This window comes from Ahaetulla prasina, chromosome 10 (genome assembly GCF_028640845.1).
Source record: "Ahaetulla prasina isolate Xishuangbanna chromosome 10, ASM2864084v1, whole genome shotgun sequence".
NCBI lineage: Eukaryota > Metazoa > Chordata > Lepidosauria > Squamata > Colubridae > Ahaetulla > Ahaetulla prasina.
The window spans coordinates 22540867-22561009 of NC_080548.1; the positions used below are offsets into that span (position 1 = coordinate 22540867).

A 20143-nucleotide genomic window follows, 5' to 3' on the forward strand; every position below is an offset into this window, starting at 1 on the left:
CGAATGTAGCCCCGCCCAGCTTCTCAAACAGAGGTTTCAGAGGCTGAAAAAAGCATCAGAAACAAGGCTTCAGAATAGAAGCTCCCAAACAGAGCTTCAGAGGCTTTTGCTTCTGAAGCTGTTTTGGAGGCTTTCAGAGGCAGAAAAAAGTTTTTTCTGAAATGGAGTTTCAGAGGCAGAAAAAAAAGCAAGGCACAGAGCTCACAACCAAGAAACCTGTTGCTAAAATTCACCTCTGGGAACAGCTGATTGGGGGTATTCCGGGAGGCTGATCTACCTGCCAATCAGCTTTATTCTTATTTTCCTCTCCAAAAACTAAGGTGTGTCTTATACTCCGGTGGGTCTTATACTCCGAAAAATATGGTATATTCTATTTCTCTGACTTTTGCATGCTTAGGACAGTGAACAGTTGACCAAATGCTGCATTTCAGATCGCTCTCTCAGCGTGTCTCAAGGCTTTATGTGTTGTGACCTAGGTCCAAGTTGTAATAGGAAACTCAGTCAGTTTAAAAACAAACTTTATTAGAACAACTGAGAATTAACTCATTCTCAGCGTAGTCCAGCTAAATTAAAGCAAATTCCTCCCAACACAATTCCTCAGTTCTATCACCAACCTTCCTCCAATTAGGCAAACTGCCAAAGTCCTTTCTTGGCAAAAGTTCAGAAGACACCGATACAAAACAAATGCAACAAGATGAAGCTATCAACGTTGTTTTCCAGCAAAGAGCCCGAGCGCTGTTGCTGGTCTTTTAAGCCTTATGGGAGGGGCCAATCATCTTTTGGCCCTACTCCCGAGTCGTCCTATTTGCTTTAGCTGCTCTTGCCTTCTGGCAGCTCTTCTCATTTGTGCATTAGGAACAGGCTCCTCCTGTTCCTCTGCCTCACTACTGTCAGCCCCTGGAGGCTCTGGAGTCCGCACATCACTCCCTGATGGCCCTGGCCACACCTCTGCCTCCGACGCAGAGCCCTCATCCGGGCCTTCCCCAGCCTCCAGGACTGGCCCATGTTCTTCCTCAGCCTCATTGCTGTCTGACTCCATTGCCAGCTCACAACATTATGGGTCTTTTGTTGCCCTATCCCAGTGTTTCTCTACCACGGCATCTTTAAGATGATGGCTGGAGGATTCTGGGAGTTGAAGTCTTCCTACTTTAAAATGGCCAATGTTGAAAAACTTTGTCTGTGCCTTTGATTCCTACCATCTCGGGTCCTTTCAGTGTCTGCCAAACTGTAACTTCAGTCAGACTGGCAATGATCCCATCTCATCTCCCTGCACATGTCTGCAGCATGTTCTCAGCTGCCACCCTTGGCATCCAATAACCCATTCAGAGTCTGTAGCAACATAGAAGCCCAGTAAATAAACAAAGCACGTTGGAGTCGATTTGCAGCTCCAGAAGCACAACAACTGATGTTACAGCTAGTCCTCGACTTACAACCTTTCGTTTAGCGACCGTTCAAAGTTACAGTGCCATTGGGAAAAAAATGACTTAGGACCATTTTTCCACACTGAACGGCCGTTGCAGCCTTCCCATGGTCACGTGGTCAAAATTCGGACAGTTGGCAACCGGCATGCATGTGTGATGGTTGCGCAGTGTCCTGATGTCACATGATCCCCTTTTGTGACTTTCTGACAAGCCGTCGATGGGGAAGCCACGTTCGCTTAAGAACTGCGTTATTTACTTAACAACTGTGGCAAGAAAGGCCATAAAGTGGGGCAAAATTCCCTTAATAAATGTTTCGCTTAGCATCAGAATTTTGAGGCTCCTTTGTGGACGTAGGTCAAGGACTACCAGTAAACAGCCAAAGGATTCTCAACTGGAGAGAGGTATTTCTGCAGGTTTTTTTTTTAATTGATATATACAACAAAGACAATCGGAAGTAAGTAAGGGAAGGTAACACCTCTCCTGCGTAGGCTGCATTGGTTGCCGGTGGTCTTCCGGGTGCGATTCAAGGTTCTGGTTATCACCTTTAAAGCGCTCCATGGCATAGGACCGGGATATTTATGGGACTGCCTACTGCCGTCAGTAACCTCCATCGACCTGTGCGCTCCCACAGAGAGGGCCTCCTCAGGGTGCCGTCGGCCAGACAATGTCGGCTGGCGACCCCCAGGGGGAGAGCGTTCTCTGTGGGAGCTCCGGCCCTGTGGAATGAACTACCCGTTGGGCTACGCCTTCTCCCTGATCTTCGGACCTTTACGTGCGAGCTCAAAACTTTCTTCTTTCATCAAGCAGGGCTGGCCTGATAAAATTTTATATTGACTGTTTTAATGGGATTTTAAGGGGATTAATTTTATTTACTATTTTATTCAAAAATTTTAATTTTCAGCTTATTGAATTAGATTTTTAATTGGTTTATTGTATTTTAAATTTTTTCCGATATTTATGTTTTATTTTTGCTGTACACCGCCCTGAGTCTTCGGAGAAGGGCGGTATAAAAATACGAATAATAAATAAATAAATAAATAAATAAATAAATAAATAAATAAATAAATAAATAAATAAGGGTGTTAAAGGAGCAAAAAAACCCAGCAGTATTACAGCTGTGCATGAAATAGGGAGGGGAATGAAGGTGGTAGTTTGAACAAAAGGCAAGTGGATTCAATAATGCCCACAGCATGGCAGGCTGGACAGGCATTTGAGTAGAAGATGGAGAAACATCCTTATCCGTAAATATGAGCCAGCAGTTTACTGCAGCTGCCGAAAAAGGCAACACAGTTCTAGGCTGCATAAACAGAGGGATAGAATCAAGATCACGTGAAGTGTTAATACCACTTTATAATGCCTTGGTAAGGCCACACTTGGAATATTGCATTGAGTTTTGGTCACCATGATGTAAAAAAGATGTTGAAGCTCTAGAAAGAATGCAGAGAAGAACAATAAAGATAATTAGGGGAACTGAAGGTTAAAACGTATAAAGAACGGTTGCTGGAACTGGGTATATCTAGTCTGATGAAAAGAAGGACTAGGAGAGACATGATAGCAGTGTTCCAATCTTTCAGGGGCTGCCACAAAGAAGAGGGAGTCAACCTATTCTCCAAGGCACCTGAGGGCAGGACAAGAAACAATGGGTGGAAACTAATCAAGGAGAGAAGCAACCTAGAACTAAGGAGGAATTTCCTGACAGTTAGAACAATTAATCAGTGGAACAACTTGCCTCCAGAAGTTGTGAATGCTCCAACTCTGGAAGTTTTTACGAAGAGGTTGGATACCCATTTGTCCGAAGTGGTGTAGGGTTTTCTACCTAAGCAGGGGATTGGACTAGAACAGAGGTCTCCAACCTTAGTAACTTTAAGGCTTGTGGACTTCAACTCCCAGAGTTCCTCAGCCAGCTTTCCCGGCTGAGGAACTCTGGGAGTTGAAGTCCACAAATCTTAAAGTTACTAAGGTTGGAGACCCCTGGACTAGAAGACCTCCAAAGTCCCTCCCAACTCTGTTATTCTATTCTATAAACTTACGATTTACCATTTTTTAAAGAAGAATTATAACGATCTGGTTTTCTTAACACAGTTTTTTATGTTTAGCTCCACGCTTTGTTTTCTTCTGCGCATTTTTTGCATTTCTGATCAGAGTTCTCCTTTAGGAGATGCGAAGGGTTCCAAACACAAGGGTAGCAGCTCGACGTTTCACACCCCTTACTCCCTTTCTCTCTTTCTTCTATAACCCGTGACAGCAACTGCTGGAGTGTGAGCGCTGCAGGAACTGTTATCACTTGGCCTGTCTTGGCCCCAACTATCCCACCAAACCATTCCGTAAGAGGAAGGGCTGGGTAAGTAGAAAACGTAGGGAAGTGTTTCTCAACCCTCTGCAACTTTTAAGGTTTGTGGACTTTCAACTCCCAGGATTCCCCAGCCCGGCAATGCTGGGTGACTTTCAGTTCTTGGGAAGTTGAAATCCACGTATCTTAAAATTAAAGTTGCCAAGGTTGAGAAACACTAGAGTAGAGGATGAGCGTGAGTCGACTCTACAACCTTTATACTGTAGGCTATAAACCGCCCCCTATATTGCAGTTGTGGAATCCTTTGCTTTCTACTTCCTTCAGATCTGTTCTGCCTGCATCCGCTGCAAAAGCTGTGGGACAGCGCCAGGGAAGAACTGGGACACAGAATGGTCCAGCGATTACAGTCTCTGCTCTGCCTGCTCTGTGCTGTACAATAAAGGTGAGCGCAGTAAAATCGTCTGAAAAGTTTCCATTATAGCAACAGCACTTAGACTCATATACCGCTTCACAGTGCTTTTACAGCTCTCTCTAAGCCAGGGGTCTCCAACTTTACCAACTTTAAGCCTGGAGGACTTCAACTCCCAGAATCCCCCAGCCAGCAAAGCTGGCTGGGGAATTTTGGGAGTTGAAGTCCGCCAGGCTTAAAGTTGCCAAAGTTGGAGACCTCTGCTCTAAGCGGTTTACAGAGTTAGCCTATTGCCCCCGACAACCTGCTCCTCATTTTATCAATCTCGGAAGGATGGGAAGGCTGAGTCAACCTTGGGCCCGTCAGGATCGAATTCTTGGCAGTGGGCAGTTAGCTTGCAGTACTGCACTTTAACCACTGTGCCGCTTTGGCTCATAATCATTATCAGCCGAACGCTTAGCAAATGGTTCAATACGTGGACATACGTTTAATGAATGTATGGACCATTAGTCTCTGGTACGAATCTATCCTTTTAACCATTACCCCATACTCACCTTCCAAGGTGCCGATGCATTACCTGTATTTTTACAGATATACTCCTATCAGTTTTCCCTCATAGGAACAGCCTTGTAAAGTAGGTTGGGCTAAGAGTGAAAGGCTGCCCCTTGGAACTAGCTAGGGGTGAAAGGCTCCTGGTTCGGACCAGATCGTCCGATCCGGTAGCGATGGCGGTGGGTGGTTCGGAGAACCGGTAGCAAAAATCCATCCCCCACCCCCATGCCCAGCTAAGCCGCGCAATCATCAGAGTTGTTTTTTTTATTTTTAAAAGCATTTTTTCTTCAGCAGAAAAAATGCTTTTTTAAAAAAAAAAAAGCCACTGATGATCAGCTCAGCTGGGCTCAGCTGAAGAGGTTGTAGAAAAAAATGCTTTTAGAATTAAAAAAAAAAGGTTGGCCATGCCCACCCAGTCACATTACCCCACCACCACCAAGCCACGCCCACAGAACAGGTAGTAACAGATTTTACATTTCACCACTGACTTGAACCAGAACGATGTAACTTCAGAGAGATTAAAATATATCTGGGCTTATAACTGCTGTGAAGAATATCGGAAGCTGCTTTTTGTTTTTCTTCACCTTTTTTTCTAGCAGTTTTTGCTTTTCCCCCCCTTGATTTATTTCTTTTTCTTTTTTTCCCCTTACTTTATATTACTTCGTATTGGTTTTTAATCTGCTGGTTTAAACGTTTCAATGACCATTATATGTACATAAAAAAAAAGAATAGACTTCAAGCTCTGTCTCCTCAGTTCTAGCCCACATTTTCTCCATTCCACACTATTTTTAAAAAAATGGTTTAATTTTTTAACCTTTCAGGCATTTTAGTTTCGTTCTGTTTCTACACTGAGGCACAGTTATAATTCTGCTTTATGGCCAGCAGCTTCTGTTCTGTTTTTATAGGCGTTTCAGTTTTTTTGCTAACTGAATAGTGTTTGGATATTGAGGTACAGGGTATCAGTGGAGCAAATGTTGAAATCTTAACATTTGTTTCAAAAGCTGGACGGGTTCATCGTATCTCTTCATGCGGCCTCTCTTCCTCATGCAGGGAACTACTGCCCAATCTGCTTGCACTGTTACGAAGACAATGACTACGAGAGCAAGATGATGCAGTGTGCCAAGTGCGACCACTGGGTTCATGCCAAGTGCGAGGGACTTTCAGGTTTGTGGTCTGGAGCAACATGGTTTAGTTCAGGAGGCTGACTAGGGACAAGCATTTTTGTTGACCATCCACATTTTGAATGGAACTAGGGCTAGGCCTAAGAAGATGGATCTCATTGTTGTTAACATCAAAATCTCTTCCAGACTGGCTTCGCTCATTATACTATTACAGGGGTGTCAAACTCAAGGCCCGTGGGCCAGATCCAGCCTGCAATGTGGTCGGATCTGGCCCACGGGGCCATCCTAGTCTACCCAGTGCGAAGAGGAAAGATCAGGCCAGCCTGGCTTCAGCCCGGTCTGCCCAATGCGAAGAGGAAACATGCCGGCAGTTTGGGGAGTGGTGTCAAGATGGCCATCCCCCCCCCCCCCCAGTTGCCCCCTCCAAAGTCAACCACAGTCCTGATGCGGCCCTCAATGAAATTGAGTTTGACATCCCTGCACTATTATTTTAACCAGGGTATTCAACAGGGGTCTCCAACACATTGGGCTCCAATGTGGCCGTAAGTTGAGGACTACCTGTAATATCTGGATTCAGATTTTATGCTAAGTTTCGTGCAATGTCTAAAATGAACGGTGACTTTGAAAACTATCGTTTATGATCTGATCCAGGGGTCTCCAACCTTGGCAACTTTAAGCCTGGAGGACTTCAACTCTCAGAATTCCCCAGCCAGCTTTACTTTGGGGAATTCTGGAAGTTGAAGTCCGCCAGGCTTTAAAGTTGCCATCCAGACCCCTGGATTAGATCATAAACGATAGTTTTCAAAGTCACCGTTCATTTTAGACATTGCACGAAACTTAGCATAAAATCTGAATCCAGATATTACAGGTAGTCCTCAACTTACGGCCACATTGGAGCCCAAAATTTCTGTTGTTAAGCGAGACATTTGTTAAGGGAGTCTCGCCCCATTTTACGACCTTTCTTTGCCATATTTAATGAATCATTGCAGCTGATACGTTAGTAACGTAGTTGTTAAGTGAAGCTGACTTCCCCCATTGACTTTGCTTGTCGGAAGGTCGCAAAAAGGGGATCACGTGACCCTGGGGATGCTGCAACGGTCTTAACTGATAAACGGTCGTAAGTCACATTTTTCAATGCCATTGTAACTTTGAACGGTCACTAAAGGAACTGTTGTAAATCGAGGACTACCTGCATGTGTACGGAAAACCTTCAGTGGCATCAGAAGAGTTGCAGCAGGGGTTATTTTGTTTTGTTTTAGAATTGTGGGTCCTTTGTGGTGTTTTCCCTTCCTTGGGGGGGGGGTTTCCCCAGCTGGATTTTGTAGAGCATAAATGCAGCTTAGTATGACAAGCCGTTGTAAGTGTCGTGTCCCACTCCTCCGCTGATGGCCGGGTCAGGGAAATCCGAATCAGGCGTGCCTCTGCAGTTCTAGCAAAGTTCTCAAGGCAGGCAGGAGACCAGAAAGTGATTTCAGCAAGATAAGGTAGACTTTGCCTGACTCAGAGAATGTCAGAAAGCAGATCCTTTATATAGGCCATGGGGTGTGGCTCCATCACTCAGCACTTATCCCGGCCTGCCCCTCCCTTCCTTCTGTTGACGCCGCTTATCAATTCTCCTGAAGCGAGGGTCACTTCAGTTTGCAGCTGTTGGTAATTGACCTTCCTCAGGCTCACATGCTGTGGGGGAGAGGGAGGGGTCTAGTTGCTCCGTTTGCCTGGGCATGGAGCCAGGGCTGGGGGCTGGAGGCGCTTCTTCTTCCTCAGCCTGTCTGGGCATGGAGCCAGGGCTGGGGCCGGGAGGCATGCTAGGACATTCCTCAGCGTTCGGAAGCAGATAAGAAGGCCCCGGCTGCGGGGAAAGCGGACGAGGCACAACAGTAAGAAGACCTGGGGGGAAAAAAATGGAGTGTCAATCAACCAAGAATGAGCATGAGAGATGTCCTCCTTTCCTGTCTCTTCCAGACGAGGGCTATGAGATCTTGTCTAACTTGCCGGAGAGCGTGGTCTATGCATGCCGACCCTGCTGTGGCAGCGACAAGACCAAGTGGCGAGAGGTCCTTAACTCAGAGCTGCGCAAGGGACTGCGGCAAGTGTTGCAAGGGTTGCTAAGCTCCAAGTGCGTGGCGCCACTGATGCAGTGTGCACAGGTATGGTTTCTGGGACATCCGTGTGGGAGCACCTCTTCTCTCTTTTCCTTTCTTTCTTCTCCCAACAAAATTTCTTTTTGTTCAATAGAATAGAATAGAATAGCCCATTTTAGATGCAGGTAAGTGTATACCAGATGTCTGGGAAGCTCCAAGGGGCCTCCGGAGCCTGGGGAGGCTGTTTTCACCCTCCCGGTGGCTCGAAGAAAGCCTCCGGAGCCCGGGGAGGGCAAAATCGTGCACACACACCGCCGCCGTGGTGCAAGAAGCCGACTAGGCCACGCTCACCATGGCCACGCCCACCCAGCAACTGGGCAGAGAACCCCTTGCTAAAGTTTTTGAAGCCCACCCCTGGAACGTACAATTTGTTTCTCTGGTGGATTGGTTCTGCCATCTCGTTATTGTTATCATCCCATGCTCTTTGTATATCTGTTGTTTGCTTTTATGTGATGAGCCACCAAAAAATCAAATTTAATTAGTTCCCAACAAACCTGGGTTTAGCCAAGAAATCAGAATTGCTTGCTGTACAGTGGAAACGAACGGTTGTCTGTGACAACTGGCCACTCCCAAACCCCTCCTATTTATTTTGTAGCCAGGGAGGGGCTGGTTATCGTCTGCCTCTCCCTGAGAGCCGGCTTACTGTTTTCCTTTGCTCTCCTCTCTTTTCCTCTCTGCGTGTATATGCATCTGGGGATGGGCCCCATCTATTCCTCCCCCTCACTCAGCTCAAGCCCCGAAGACAGCTGCCTCTCCACCTGGGGGAGGACAGAAGGCCCCGGCTCTGCCTCTGATGCTGTTTCCTTATCAGAGCCTTCCAAAGGCTCCGAAGCCGGCCCAGGCTCTCCCTCAACCTCCTCATCATCTGACTCTGCAGCTAGCTCTGCTGGCAGCCAACGGGCCACAACACTTGTCCTAGGACAGTGATGGCGAACCTTTTTGGCACCAAGTACCGAAAAGGGAGCATTTTGCGTGTGTTCGTCAGGGCCACAACAAGGAAGAGGAACTGCCCAGGGGGCCTTCCAGTTTCCGGCACAAGCAGGAAGAAGAACTGCCCAAGGTACTTCCGGTTTCCGGCACGCACATGTGCGCCGGCCAGAAAGTCTTCCGGTTACTGCCACGCATGCGCACGCACCGAGCTCTGCCGATCAGACCAGCTCTTCCAGTTTCCGGCACTGCCACATGCACAAAGGCCGGTTGATCGTTGCGTGCGCGTGCGCCATCAGAAACCCGTAAGAGGAACAAGCGACACCATGTGTGCCAAGTGACATGGCTCCATGTGCCACCTCGGGCATGCGTGCCATAGTTTGCCATCACAGTCCTAGGAGAACATGGCATGTGGGCAGCAGGTAGAAGTTGTAACCCGCACGACAGCAGCAGCAGCAGCACCTTTTCCTCACCTGTTTGCTCTCTGCAGTGCTGTCCGGATGATGGCGTGAAGGTTCACCTCCGGCCCTGTGACCTACGCACCATCAACAAGCTCTTTGAACAGGGACATTACTCGTCCGTGGTGAGTGTGGAGAAAAGCATCACGGGCCAAAAACTGGAGAGCGGGAGCTACTCATGACCTCCATTGAGCTTTTTCTCTCTCTGCAGCACAGCTTCAATGAGGACATAGTGGGCGTCCTATTGGGACAAACGGAGGAAGAACAGGTCACCTCCTCTGCAAAGGAACTCTACATTGAGGTACTCACCTGTTGGTGGCGGAAGATGCTCTCTTGAATTGATTTAATTGACATAAGGGTTAAAGTGAGTATGTATGTATGCATAGAGTATCTGTTGTGTCTGCGCCCCCCCCCCCCCCCCCCGAGTCGGCCCTGCTGCCAGAAAGTGACTTGGACAGTGAGGGGGAAGGGCCATCAGGACTTACCTTGGGAGCGCCGGCTTTGCCTGGCTCAGCTTCAGGAGCCAGAAGCAGGCCAGGTGGAGGAGATAACGAGGCCTCCGTCCCCTGACTCTTTCTCCCCCCAGGCCACGCCTCCAGACCCAGCTGATGGCAATCAGGCTTGGTTGAACCCTAGGCTTCGTAGGCAGGAGAGGAGGGAACAACAGAAGCAAGGGTGGGGCAGGCCCAAGAAGTGCTGAGTCATGGAGCCACACCCCACAGGATATAAAAGGCAGCAAAAGCTGCTGTGTCTCTTTGTAACAGGCAAATCCACTGATTAAGAGCTGAAGTTTGTTACTAGGTGACTCACCAGTGTGATAATGGAGGTTCTTGGCAGACACTGGCTATTCTGCTGCCAGAGCTGATAGTGCCGGCTAATTAAGCCATCACTCGGACGGAGGCGAGGGAGGACAGAACAGTATCTGTTCCACCTTGGCCTCACATACCTTCTCTCCTATAGCTATGTATAACCTCTGTCAGGGTTCGGCAAACTGTTCCAAGTTAGAACAGCTGCCTGGACTGCATTTCAGGTTTGGAAGTCAGTATATCCTGGGTTTGCAAGTTTTTGTCCTGAGTTTGGAATGTAGTTCTTGCAGAGGTGAAATGTAAAATTTGTTACTACCGGTTTTGTGGGTGTGGTTTGGTGGTGGTGGGGTAATGTGACTGGGTTGGTGTGGCCAACTTTTTTTTTTTTTTACTTTTAAAAGCATTTTGTAGAAAAAATGCTTTTAAAAGGCTCCTCTGACTATCCCAGCTGAGCCATGCGATCATGAGAGGCTTTTTTTTTTTTTTACTTTTAAAAGCATTTTTTCGGTCGAAGAAAAAATGCATTTAAAAGTTAAAAAAAAAGTCTCTCATGATCACACGGCTCAGCTGGGCATGGGGGGGGCCAGGGATTTTTGCTACCAGTTCTCCGAACCACCCGCCGCTGTCACTACCGGATCAGGCGATCCGGTCCAAAACAGGAGCATTTCACCCCTGAGTTCTTGGTTTTGTTTTGCTTCATGGGAACTGCTGCCTGTCTGCATAGCCTTCTGACAAACAGCTCTGTCTTTGTCTTTCCAGCTGATGGGAAAGTATTTCAGTTGGTTTGATGTTCTGGACGCGAAGCACTGGACCCGCAACAGCTCCCTTCCCAAGTGAGTGCTCGGAACCAAACAATATGGAAGACTTTTCCAAAGTCATATTGGGTGATGTGGAATCTTATCAAACTGGGGTTGTTGGAAGCAGAGGTTCCCTTGGTTACACCATAAGATGAAATCTCTGCATCAAATTAATTGCGGTCCCCAACCTTTCTGACTCTGCAGACTGGCGGAGGGGAAGGGCAAGGTTTTGTGCACGCGCGCACGTGCCATTTGAACAAATGGCGCCTGCCACCTGGGCCATGGCCTGGTAGTGGTGCATGGACCAGGGGTTGGGAACCTGGTGCATGGACCAGGGGTTGGGAACCTGTGATCTATAGTATGGAAACAAAGCCCAAATTCAAGAAAAACGTGTTTTATTTTCAGTGCTGAATCTGGCATGTTTCAGACTGCAGTTAGCAAGTCCCCTTGAGCGAGATTTCTGCAGCCTTTCACCTCTTGCTCACCTGTAACTCTCCTCAATTCCAAGACGCTTGGTCCATAGTGAGGGATACGAAGGGGAACCGTTGGGTGGCCTAGTGCAGCCCTTACCTGTTTGAGAAATCTTGTTGGATAGCCTCTGCAGCTTCTGATGGTTTCCTGTTTTCTTCCTCCTCCCCCCCCTCCTTCTGATAGTGGCATGCTTCCCAATGCAGTTCTGCCTCCTTCCTCTGACCACATCTATGCTCAGTGGAGGCAGCCACAAGAGGTCAGCTCAGCTGCCAACAGCCACCTGACTCCTCCTGGGCCTGAAAACATAGGTAAGGCTTGGATGGGAAGGCCTCAAGGCTCAGGCCTTTCCCCTTTGCTTCCAGACACTGTCAGGCCAACAGTTGCTAAAAGATGGACTTTCTTCTCACCCTGTATCTCCCCAATACATAGACACTTCCTTCTATTGAGCCAGATTTCTGTTCCAATACTCTCTATAGCAGGGGTCTCCAACCTTGGCAACTTTAAGACTAGTCGACTTCAACTCCCAGAATTAAGTCCACAAGTCTTAAAGTTGCCAAGGTTGGAGACCCCTGCTCTATAGCAGCCTTCTGCCATCCAGCCCTCTCCAAATATTTATTGTTTATTTGTTCAATTCATTTGCTGCCTATCTCTATCTGTGGGGCTACTCATCTAGAGTCGAAACAATTAAAAGGAAGGAAACGAAAGGAGTATAAAGAATAGAACCATGAAATAAATAACAAAAAAGGATACAATGAGAGTACATTAAGGCGATAACCAAAAAGACTGTCGGGTGGAAAGCGCTGGAAAGCGCTGTACAAGGGGTCGGGGGTGGGAAGGTGGAGTCTGCCATCAGATTTACAGATTAAGAGTTGGAAATGACCTTGTAGGTCATCTAGTCCAACCCGCCGCCCAAGCAGGAGACTTTACGCCATTTCTGACAAATGGAAGTCACAGTCTCTTCTTGAAAGCCTCCAGTGATGAAGCTCCCACAACTTCCGAAGGCAACTTCTGTTCCATTGGTTGATTGTTTTCACTCAATCGATTGTTCTCACTCAAGCAAGCAAGCAACCAACCACCTCTAGCATGGAACTGCCCCATTTGGTCATCAGGCCAACCAGCAGATAATTACCGGATTACAAACTCCCATCTTTCCACCCAACACCACGCAGTCGGAAGAGTATGAGAGTTATCCGTCTGGCCTATTAGAAGGGCAGAAGGCTGGTCTTTCTGATTTTGCTTGAAGGTACTCCGGAGTTTCTCCTGTGGAATGAAGTTCCTGCCTCCTTTTGACGATCTCCCGTGCTCTGAGGAAATATTAAAGGGGTTGTAGGGAATGGAGATCAAACGCCCATGTTTTTCCTTTTCTCTCCTTGCAGCTGGGAAAGATGCAGAACGTGTCTCTCCGCAGCAGCCGTTGACGGACCCTGAGGATAAAAGGCAGTGTGCTCTCTGTCTTCAGTTTGGAGATGCTCCTTCCAAGGTAAAAGTTGACCCTGCTGGGTCATCCCAAAGTCCTTGGCTCTTAGGAATGGCCAACCTCAGGAAATCCTACAAGAAAGACCTGATCAGTGATTCTCAATGTCTCTGGAGAGTCTCAGTCCTTCAAGTCATGGTTGCCCCACAGGTGTTTTTTTTTCAAGAGGTAACTGGACTTTCTTCATTTTTCCTTTGAAGATGTTTCGCTTCTCATCCATGAAGCTTCTTCCGCTCCGACTCATTCTTCACCTCATTCCCCCACCATCCTGTCAGAGCGGAAGAAGCTTCTTGGATGAGAAGCGAAACGTCTTCAAAACCAGAAAGTCCAGTTGCCTCTTGGAAAAAAACACCTCTGGGACCGTGTGTCAGGCTCCAAATAATGCACCCATCATAAATCAAACTCCCAAGGCATAACTATTCCTCAAAGATCAAATTTATTTAGATACATCCTGTTGGCACTACTGGTGAAAAGCCAGTACTAACATTCCCGGGCTTTTCACTTCAATATAAGTTTTCAGTTTCTCCAGTTTCCAAAACATTGGTCACATTGTCCAACCAAGATGGGAGCTGGTTGCTCAGCGACATCTCTCCTCCTTCTCCTCCGGTCAGCCAGATGGTGGAATGTGGCCGACTCATCAGCTGGGAATGCTGTTTTGACTGAAGGCTCCATCCCCTTCCAGCTCCAAGCTGTGTCAAGCTGAATTCATGCTAGGATGTCCAAGGAAACAGACAATCCCACACCCCAATCAAATTCAGGCTTGACACAGTGATTCTCATGTATTCTTCATCTTTTCTGGCCATAAACCCCCAAGACTTATCCATATTTTTCGGGGTTTAAGACGCTCCGGATTATAAAACGTACCTACCTTTTTTTGGTGAGGAAAACAAGAAAAAGAAATCTGCCTCTGCTTCCCAGCAGTTTTGCTTCGTTGCAGCAAACAGCCTGCTTTACTTTCATTTTTGTTTTCAGCATAGCTTGATTAGCACAAGGGGGGAAAAAAAAACTGCTCCCAGCAATTTACCTCCTTGCGGATCCTCTGCTGATCCAATCAACTTAGGTTAATTAGGCTGTGCTGAAGCTGAAAGGAACCGTTTCTTCTTGCTGCTTGCTGCAAGGAGGTAATCTGCTGGGAGGCAGAGGCCAAAGGGTGGGGGGCCAGTGGATGGGCGGGGCTACATTCGGTGTATAAGACGCACCTAAATTTTCACCCCGTTTTAGGGAGGAAAAAGGTGCATCTTATACTCCCCAAAATACGGTAACTCAAGATTTAAAACAGAACATTTCTTCAAGTCTTCCTCACACACACCCCATGATGACATTGCGCGCCCCCCCCCTCAGGGGTCCACAGACCATAGGTTGAGAATCTAGTGTAGATATACCGTCTCAAATCACTCCTCCCACAACTGATAATATGCCATAGCATGCCATCTCTGAACCTGAAGCTACGTCTTTCCCCAAAAATAAGACCCTGTCTTATATTTTTTCAAACCCTGAAATAAGCACTTGATCTTATTTTCGGGGGGATCTTATTATTTTGGAGCACATGGGCCCCCATAATAATGGGGCTCCTCTTGCTGTCTTACCTGATTTCCAGCTCTGCGTTTAAATATTTTCAGGGAGGGCTTATTTTCAGGGGAAGGCTTATTTTAGTGTATGCGCTCAAAAGTGTAATTGGGCTTATTATCAGAGGAGGTCTTATTTTCAGGGAAACAGGGTAGTCATTGTTGGAAGGAACCATTGCATGTTAGCATCCCTTGGCTGTCCCTTGAACTCCATAAATAGCATTTGGAATTTTTTTTTTTAAAAAAAAATAGGTGATTGGGTACCATTTGGTTTGCTGCTGCTGCTGCATGGTCTGTTGAACAAGCCATAATGTCCAGGTTTACACATACAGGTAGACTTTGACTAACCACCACAGTGTAGCCCAACATTTGTTTCTAAGCAAGACAGTTTTTAAGTGAGTTTTGCCCCATTCTGCAACTTTTCTTGCCACGGTTGGTAAGTGAGTCACTGCAGTTGTTAAGTTATAGTAACACGGTTGTTAAGTGAATCTGGTTTCCCCACTGACTTTGCTTGTCTGAAAAAGGGGATCACATGACCCCAGGGTACTGCAACGATCATAAAGATGAATTGGTTGCCAACCATCCGAATTTTGATCGTGCGACCATAGGTACGCTGCAATGGTCCTTAAGTATGAAAAACGGTCATAAATCATTTTTCTCAGTGCGACTGTAACTTTGAAAGGATGTTGTGAAATTGAGGGCTAACAGTAATGCTAGGCAATTGACCCTTATGGAATTCACAAACCGTATTAAATCAAAACCGAACTCGCATCCCTTCTCCACCGACCTCTAGGACGCAGGGAGGCTGCTGTACATTGGCCAAAACGAATGGACTCACGTCAACTGTGCCATCTGGTCAGCGGAGGTCTTTGAGGAGAACGATGGCTCCTTGAAGAACGTACATGCTGCTGTGGCTCGGGGCCGGCAGATGGTGAGTTTGGGTCATCCCTGCTCTCCCCTCTCTTTTCTCCCCTCTTATTTGAAGGGGGAGCAAGAATGGGGCCTCTCTAGGGGAAGCACACCTTGAAATCATTTTTGGCTTTATTACAGATCACTTTTATCATCCTGATACATTTTGTACAGGATGTCAGTGTTATAATGTGGGTTCTTGCGCCAGAGATGGGAGTGGCGGCCTCAAAACCAGAATTGTTATGTTAGACCTGTTGTTCAGACTAGATTTTCCAGGTCGGGTAACAGAATAGTATCCCAGCTGCTGGAAGATCTGCTCTGGGTTCCAACAGGAGTGCTGGTGTAAATTCTGCCTGAGCTCCAAAGATTCAAAAGTGGATCGAAACAAATGTGTAGTTGTATCCAAAAGGCAGCATCTTGGGTCTGAACAAAAGCAAAACTTGCCATCCTCTGGGTGGGAGACCATTTTGAATCCTTCTATTTTCAGAGTCTTGACCTCGCACTATTAACCCAGCTGCAGTGGCCTAGAGGTGGAGCTCTTGCCTCACAATCAGGAGGTTGTGAGTTTGATCCTAGGTAGAGGCAGATGTAGGGTCTCCTGCTTGTGCAGGGGGTTGGACTAGATGACCTGCAAGGTCCCTTTCAACTCGGTTAATCTGTTGAGTAGACCAGTGGCCTACCAAACTTTTGGGCACCCAGATCCGTGGAGAAAGAGGTTTTCCCACGGACCGGAGAGAACGTGGTTTCATGTGGTTGCCTGCATCTTGCAGATGGGGCTTCACTTGTTTGCGTGGTCCGATTTCTGGCATGCTGAGACCGGGTGGGGGGGGGGACCCCTGTAGTATACTACAAGGTTCCCCAACCTGTGGGCCACAGCCTACTACCGGGCCGTGGGCTATTTGCAACCAGCAGGCTGTCCACGCTTATGAGCTGGCGCGGGTGCTCGCAGTGGGTGCCAGCACTCAGCCCCACTTGCACCCGCAGTATGCATGTGTGCCTGCCGCTCGCACAAATGAAGCTGTGTGCGCGCATTCGCTCAAAACCATCCCCTCTCCCCCACCCCCATCTCCCAGCGTTAGGCCACCAACCTAGAAAGGTTGGGGGAACGCTGGACTATGAGAGTGCCAATGCCATACCTAATTTTGTAGCTGACCGGGCTTGCTTCATGGTGTGGGAGAGATTGTAGGGAAAGGAGAGTGTGGCAAGCACAAGAAGTATGCGCTTATACGTCTCTCTTTTTTGCACACTACAAAAAAAATAATTAGATGACAGCAAACTGCTGGGCCTTTTACGTAGTTTTGGCCTGCTGTACTGACATGGCCAGCCTGTCCTTGACCTCTCTCTCTCTCTCTCCCCCCCTCTCTCTCTTTTCCTGCTCCAGCGCTGTGAACACTGTCAACGCACTGGGGCCACGGTTGGCTGCTGCCTCTCTGCCTGTCTCAGTAATTACCACTTCATGTGTGCTCGCCTCTGCCATTGTACTTTCCAGGAGGACAAAAAAGTTTTCTGCCAGAAGCATGTTGACCTCCTGGATGGAACGGTAAAAGGGGGAGTGCGAGGGGGGGGGTTTGAGGGCAGGAGAATTGCCAGGGGGGAGGAGTGGATAATGCAGGACTTTCCATTAATGCTGGGTTTAAAAGGTCACGGCTGGGAGAGTTTCGTGGCTCCTGGCCTTTGAAAGCTGGAGGAGTGAGCTGGGTTTTCTATAAGGTGTGCAATTTGCAAAGAGAGTGGCATTTATCTCTCTCTCTCTCTGTGTGTGTGTGTGTGTGTGTGTGTGTGTGTACCGGTGACACAATTATGAATAAGCAGTGTGTGAAGCTGTCGTTCTGTCTTTCCTCTAGGAGATTGTCGCTGAAGATGGCTTTGATGTCCTACGGCGGGTCTATGTCGACTTTGAGGGAATCAGCTTCAAGAGGAAATTTATGGTGGGCCTGGAGCCGGATACCATCCACATGATGATAGGTACATGAGGGGAGGCGAACGAGTAGCCGGTGGGCTAAGGAAGCATTGGGATCCAGAGTTTACTTCTCCCATAAGGTGGAGGTTCTCGTGGTGGACGTGGGAATGAATTTAAGGGCTCAGAGGTAAAGAAGGCCTGGTCTGAAAATGTCTCTGCAGCCCTCATGTTCATGCCTTCGGTTCTGGCAGTGCTCATCCTCGGATTGCGTAGAAGCAAAACGGGGCCATACCTGAGAGCACTGCATGCTGGAGGAGATGCGATGTGTTTCTGGGGGGAAAAAACCAGGTTTCACTCCCTAGTAGACCTTTTTTTTCCCCCCACATGGAAATGAATGGGAGCAATTTATGGACACCGATTGACATCACTGGAATTAGAATGAAATCTGGTCTTGGTGGCTTCCCTGGCTTTATATGTATAGGAAAGGGTGGATGAGAATATTAAAGGAAACGTTTTTTCCAAGGGCTGCACTGATAGCCAGTCTTTAAGTGAGTCTTTAAGTGAGCCCTGGTGGGCACAGTGGTTAGAATGCAGAATTTCAGGCAGTACTCTGCTCACTGCCAAGAATTCGATCTTGACTGGCTCAAGGTTGACTCAGCCTTACCAACTCAGGTTGGTAAAATGTTGACCCAGATTGTTGGGGGGCCAATAGGCTGACCCTGTAAGCAGCTTAGAGAGTGTTGTAAAACAATGTGAAGTAGTATATAAATTGCTAAATGGTATTACACCTTAGTACCGCATAACAGGGTGAGTTCCCATTACTTGTCCCAGCTTCTGCCAACCTAGCAGTTTGAAAGCACATTAAAAAATGCAAGTAGAAAAATAGGGACCACCTTTGGTGGGAAGGTAACAGCGTTCCGTGCGCCTTTGGCATTGAGTCATGCCAGCCTCACGACCACGGAGTTGTTTTCGGACAGCGCTGGCTCTTCAGCTTTGAAACGGAGATGAGCACCGCCCCCTAGAGTCAGGAACGACTAGCACATATGTGTGAGGGGAACGTTTACCTTTACCTTATTACTAGTAATATCTAGAGAAGAACAGAAAAGAAGTTCTTCTCTGGAGAAGTTCCTCAATTGTGGAATGGCATTCTGAAAGGTGCACCATATTGTTTCAGGATAAAATATTTTCATTTGGGCTTTTCAAACTACTCTTATTTTTGGCAAGGGGCATGCTTAAGTCAGTCCCTCTTGATTTTATTGTATGTGGTTTGGCCCTTTAATATTTTAATCAACATTTAAATTTGTGCGTCATCTATCCTAAAGTCTCTTTTTAGACCACAATGAACTCACAAATAGAACAGTCCCCAAATATTGTAAAAATATATATATATGGATAGATCCCTTTAAACACCTGCCTGGGATTATACCCCTTCACCCCTGCTTTCAGTTCTCAACTACCCAGAATTATTTTGCAGGTGGGTTTTGTTTAATTTTGTGGGTGGGGGCATTAAATTCATGTGGGGGTATTAAATTCATGTTGCAAAATGAACAAAATTCATTTTGTGGGAATGCGAGGTGGGGGAGATTGGGGTCCCCATTGCATACGGGGAGAGGCTAACTCAACATCCGTCTTGGCATCTTTGGATAAGGCTGGGACGCTGCCCAGTCTGCCCCCTTGAGAGTGTCTCCCAACAAGTGCAGGCAGTGTTGAGTAGCATGACAGAGGGCTCCGACTCTGTTGAAGACTGCTTCCTATGTTCTTTTTGCAGGAAGGGCTGTAGCTCAGTGGTAGAGCAGCTGATTTGCATGCAGAAAGTCCCAAGTTCAGTCCCATCAAATCTCCAGGTAGGGCTGGGAAAGTCCCCTGCCTGACACCTTGGAGAGCATCTGCCAGTCAGAGTAGTCGATACGTAGCTCGATGAACCAGCGGCCTGATGATCCACCAGGCAGCTGCTTTCTCTCTTCGTATTTGCCCTGCAGCATTTACCATCATGGCTAGTCTGAGGTAGAAAGCTCTCGCCCGTCCTTCTCATCCTGCCCGCCCACCCACCCCATTTATTTCCATGGGCCACCACCCACCGGGACTTTTTTGGGGGCGAGCCCCATGGAAAACCAGAGACTCCCACAGCAAGAATTTCACAGGACTTTTGCCCAGTTGGTGAAGCGTGTTGGATTCTTCTCCTGCTTGACGAGCCTTGATGACTTCCCAAATCTTATCTCTGCCACCAGGCTCCATGAAGATCGACAGCTTGGGGATGCTGACGGACTTGTCCGAATGTGAGGGACGGCTTTTACCTGTCGGCTACCAGTGAGTAACTACTTCCAAGTTGTTGTTTGCAGTGTCATGCTCCATTCTTTAGTGGGATCCTAAAAGAGCCAGAATTTTGACATGGGGTTATATGTGCATGCATATACTGTGGTCACGTGACTGCGTTTTATGGCAGTTTTGCCAAAAGCTAGCATTTACTTGGCTTGCTTAACGACTGCCGCAACAAAGGTCCTAAAATGAGGCCGGTCACCTGACCAATCCCTTTTATGACTGCGTTGGGTATGCCCCATTATGGTCATAACTCGAGGACTACCTGTATAGCAGATGTGTTAGCTAAAGATGCTTCTTCACCCAGCCTCTAAAAAGCTCCCTGAATGGCTACATTAGCTAGAATGCTGTGAGATGTAATCATAGAGAGCCATGGGTGGCGCAGTGGTTAGAACGCAGTACTGCAGGCTACTTCTGCTGGCTGCCTACAATTTGGCAGTTTGAATCTCACCAGGCTCAGGGTGGACTCAGCCTTCTATTCTTCCAAGGTGGGTAAAATGAGGACCCAGATTGTTGGGGGCAATACACTGACTCTGTAAACCGCTTAGAGAGGGTTGTAAAGCACTGTGAAGCGGTATATAAGTCT

General features: G+C 47.4%; 1 protein-coding gene across 3 annotated transcripts in view; it reads left to right on the plus strand.

Annotated features, from left to right (window-relative positions):
- Positions 1–20143, plus strand: part of KMT2B (lysine methyltransferase 2B) — a 73733-nt gene that overhangs the window by 35927 nt on the left and 17663 nt on the right. For all 3 annotated transcript variants that reach the window (XM_058195369.1, XM_058195371.1, XM_058195370.1), the window contains exons 13-25: positions 3667–3762; positions 4036–4153; positions 5723–5836; positions 7756–7940; positions 9352–9444; positions 9531–9620; positions 10885–10958; positions 11577–11701; positions 12770–12873; positions 15226–15363; positions 16723–16881; positions 17186–17306; positions 19470–19548. In XM_058195369.1, the coding sequence (XP_058051352.1) occupies positions 3667–3762; positions 4036–4153; positions 5723–5836; positions 7756–7940; positions 9352–9444; positions 9531–9620; positions 10885–10958; positions 11577–11701; positions 12770–12873; positions 15226–15363; positions 16723–16881; positions 17186–17306; positions 19470–19548 (1496 nt within the window). The remainder of the gene's footprint in view (positions 1–3666; positions 3763–4035; positions 4154–5722; positions 5837–7755; positions 7941–9351; positions 9445–9530; positions 9621–10884; positions 10959–11576; positions 11702–12769; positions 12874–15225; positions 15364–16722; positions 16882–17185; positions 17307–19469; positions 19549–20143) is intronic.